Source organism: Apteryx rowi, unplaced genomic scaffold, assembly GCF_003343035.1.
Source record: "Apteryx rowi isolate R43461 unplaced genomic scaffold, aptRow1 scaffold_154, whole genome shotgun sequence".
In the NCBI taxonomy this organism is placed as follows: Eukaryota; Metazoa; Chordata; class Aves; order Apterygiformes; family Apterygidae; genus Apteryx; species Apteryx rowi.
In genome coordinates, this window is record NW_020447797.1 from 18,098 (window position 1) to 21,622 (window position 3,525).

General features: G+C 70.1%; 2 protein-coding genes across 3 annotated transcripts in view; one reads left to right on the forward strand and one right to left on the reverse strand.

Annotated features, from left to right (window-relative positions):
- SLC4A1 (solute carrier family 4 member 1 (Diego blood group)) overlaps window positions 1-691 on the reverse strand; it is a 15,483-nt gene extending 14,792 nt beyond the window's left edge. The window contains exon 1 of one of the 2 annotated variants that reach the window (XM_026059199.1): window positions 585-691. The gene's annotated coding sequence lies outside the window, so the exon portion shown is untranslated. The remainder of the gene's footprint in view (window positions 1-584) is intronic. The other variant, XM_026059200.1, reaches the window with a different exon arrangement.
- A 2,461-nt stretch (window positions 692-3,152) lies between these two features.
- The window catches only part of RUNDC3A (RUN domain containing 3A), a 4,506-nt gene continuing 4,133 nt past the window's right edge, over window positions 3,153-3,525 (forward strand). Inside the window, exon 1 of the mRNA XM_026059255.1 lies at window positions 3,153-3,336. Coding sequence (XP_025915040.1) covers window positions 3,230-3,336 — 107 coding nt within the window. The 5' untranslated portion in view covers window positions 3,153-3,229. The remainder of the gene's footprint in view (window positions 3,337-3,525) is intronic.

A 3,525-nucleotide genomic window follows, 5' to 3' on the forward strand; every position in this document is an offset into this window, starting at 1 on the left:
TGCATCCCACACCGTGCATCCTGCAAGCTCCTTATGGAGCCCATAGCTCCCACACCACGCATTGCATGGGCTCAGTATGGAGCCCATAGCTCCCACACCATGCATCCTACAAGCTCCTTATGGAGCCCATAGCTCCTACACCACACATCGCATGGGCTCAGTATGGAGCCCATAGCTTACACACCATGCATCCCATCTGCTCAGCGTGGAGCCCATAGCTCCCACGCCGTGCTTCCCATCTGCTCAGTATGGAGCCCATAGCTCCCACACCGCACAGCCAACGTTCTCAGTATGGACCCCATACCTCCCACACTGTGCATCTAGCATGACTCAGCGTAGGACTCACACCTCCCACACCGTATAGCCAGCACGGCTCAGTATGGAGCCCATACCGCCCACCCTGCGCAGCCAGCGTGCCCAGTATGGACCCCATACTGCCCGCCCCACACATCCAGCTATAGGAGCTGCGCTCCCACGCCGGTGCGGTGCAGCACAGAGCCCATAGCCGGCGGCGCAGTATGGCACCCATACCTCCCACCCGCTATGCTGGCTGGCTGTGCCCACGCGCCCACCCCTGCACCTACCGCCCGCGGTGGCTCCGGCGACGGCGCTGTCCTGGGCACGAGCCCGCTGCTGCCGGTGGCGCAGGACCGATGCGCCCACGGCCCGGCTCCCGAATGCCGAGTCACGCCGGGCCCCTAATCTGGCCCGGCCACCGGCCCGGGAACGCTCGCCCGCCCTCGCGCGCGGCCCCCCCTCCGGCCCCGTAAACAAGGTTATCGGGGCGCAACATCTTGCGGCGGCGGGGCTGCGCCCTGGCCGCCTGCCCGGCACCCCCGGCTTCCCCGGCCGGCGGCCCCGCTCCCCCCGCGGCCGGCCCTCGCGCCCCCGTCCCGCTCCGCCGTATCGCCCAAACGGCCGCGGGGTTTCCCTTCGGGGAAGCCCTGGGAATCCCCTTCCCGTGGCACTTATTTACCAGGATTTGATTTTTTTTTTTTACTTAAAAAAAAAGCTTCCCAGGGAGGTTCCCCCCAGCGCCGAGGAGCAAGGCAAAGGCAGGGCCCGCGGACAGCGTCCGTAGCATGTGTCCGTCTGTCCATCCGTGCACTGGGAGGCTGTGAGCCCTGGAGCAGCTCCGTCCTCGGAGGTTTCCAGGGGCAATCCCAGCTGGGCGCTCAGGCAGCGGAGGGCCCAGGAGAGGTGCCTTTCCCTGCCCCATTCCTGGGAGCCCCTCAGGCATTAGGGCGAGTCCTGGGTGCTGGGGGGCCACGGCTCAGCCTGCGGAGGCAGGACGGGGCTGCAAACGCTGCAGCACACGATGCACAGCACACGGTGCACAGCACACAGCGCACGGTGCACAGCACACAGCGCACGGTGCACAGCACACGGCCCCTTCGGCACGGCCCCACTGAGCTCGACGTGCTGAAACCCCCCCATGCCACGGCCGGGAGCCCCGATTCCCGCAGGCAGCTGGCCACAGCCCCAAGCGCTGCAGCGAACAGCACTGATGGACACGGCCCCGATACCTGCAGCCAGCTGGTGAGCCGGACACGGCTCCTTCGCTGCAAGGCGAGGGCACGTGTGTGCACGCATGTGTGTGTGTGCATGTGTGTGTGCATGTGTGTGTGTGTGCATGTGTGTACATGCACGTGCATGCGGGTGCATGTGGGTGTGCATGCATGCAYGTGTGTTCATGCACATGTGTGTACATGCATGCATGTATGTGCATGCATGTGGGTGCACGCATGTGGGTGCATGCATGTGTGGGTGCGTGTGCATGTGGGTGCATGTGCATGTGGGTGCATGCATGCGTGGGTGCATGTGCATGTGGGTGCATGTGCATGTGGGTGCGTGCACATGCACCTCCCTAAAAGGCTCCTGAGCCCCAGCCCAGGCCCCTTGCGCACGCGGCCACGGTGCAGGTGGGGCAAAAAGATGCTGCAGGCAAAACCCTCCCTCCCAGGTGGCCCTGACCACGGCCCCCCGCCGCCCGTGGGGCCCCTCCGCTGTGGGCTCGGGGAGCAGCGGGGCCGGGGCGYGCGGGGAGGCGGGCAGCCGCCCCGGGGTGCGATAGCCCCAGGCTGGGCGCTGCGATTAGCCGGGCGGCGCCGGGCCCTGCCGTTATCTGGGTGCTGCCGAGGGCGCCCCTCCCTGCCCTGCTGCGGGGGCTCCCGTCCCCCCCGGGCCCTCGCCATCGCCCCGCGCGGGGCAGGACCCAGGTGCCCCACGCCTGTGCCGCGTCCCCGAGTTAGCCGGGTGCTTCGGGGAGGGGGTGTCGGTGCTCTGCCCCCGCAGGATTTACCCTCCCCTCCGGCTGCACCATTATCTCAGTGGGGAAACTGAGGCACGGCGGCAGGGCGGAGGGAGGGTGGTGCCATCGTGGCCACCTGCCATCCCAGGCCCTCCGCGGGGTCACGTAACGCCCCGGTGGCTCCGGCTCGGGGGGTTTCTCCCAGCCCCAGGCCCCCGAGACCCCGCGGGGCGGCGTGATGCTTGGCCCGGAGACGCCGCGCGGCGCTGCAGCGGGCCCACGGCGAGCCATCGCCTGCAGCGCCCAGGTGGTAAACTGAGGCACGGAGGCGGGAGGCCGCGGTGCCAAGCCGGCGCCCACGGCAGCACCCCGAGGAGCGCGTCCCCGCGGGCAGCGGCACCCGCCGAGCATCCTCCAGCGCGGGGGACGGCACCGAAATCCTCCGGCCGCCCCCCCCCGAAGCGGCGAGCGGGACCCTCGAAGGGGGGCTGCCAAGGCGGGGCGGCCCCATGGTGGCCCCACGGAGGCCGGGGCGGCGGGAGCCCTTCGCCGAGGCCGACGCCGCGGCCCTGCCTGCGGGGTCCCGGCTCTCGCCGGCGCGTCATGGCGAGGGGCTGGGCCCTGCCGGGAGGAGGGCGCCCGGCACCCACCCCCAGCCCGGCGCAGCGCCTGCCCCTTGCTCTCCTCCCCGCTTTTTTTCCCGTTCCCTCCATCCCCGCGGGGGCCGCCGAGGGGGGCGTTCGGGGCAGCGGAGAGGGAGAATCCCCCCTGCCCGGCGGCGGCATCCCTCCGGAGCCTGGGCATCCTTCCAGGGGGTTGTGCATCCTTCCAGGGGCTGTGCATCGCTCCGGGGGCAGCGCGTCGCCCGGCGGCGCGGGGGGCTCGGGGGGGGCCGGGGATCCAGCGGGGCCGCGCCGGAGGCGGGCAGGCCGGCGAGAGGGGGGTCTCGCCCGCCGGGGCCGGCTCGCCCCGCGCTGGATGGAAGCGAGCTGCATCCAGGCTGCCATGGCTCTGGGGCTCTCGTCCAAGAAAGCATCGTCCAGGAACATCGCCGTGGAGAGGAAAAACCTCATCACCGTCTGCAGGTGGGGAAGGAGCCGAAAACGGAGCGGGGGGATAAGGTGGGGGAGAGGGGAGCAAGGTGGCCGGCGATGGAGGAGCCGGATGGAGGCAGCGGTGGGAGGAGGGATGCGGGGGGCGGCGGAGGGGGGCCCCATCCCACCCCGCGGCCCCTCCGGCCCCGGCGGGGCTGATTATTTTTTTTTATTGCTGCC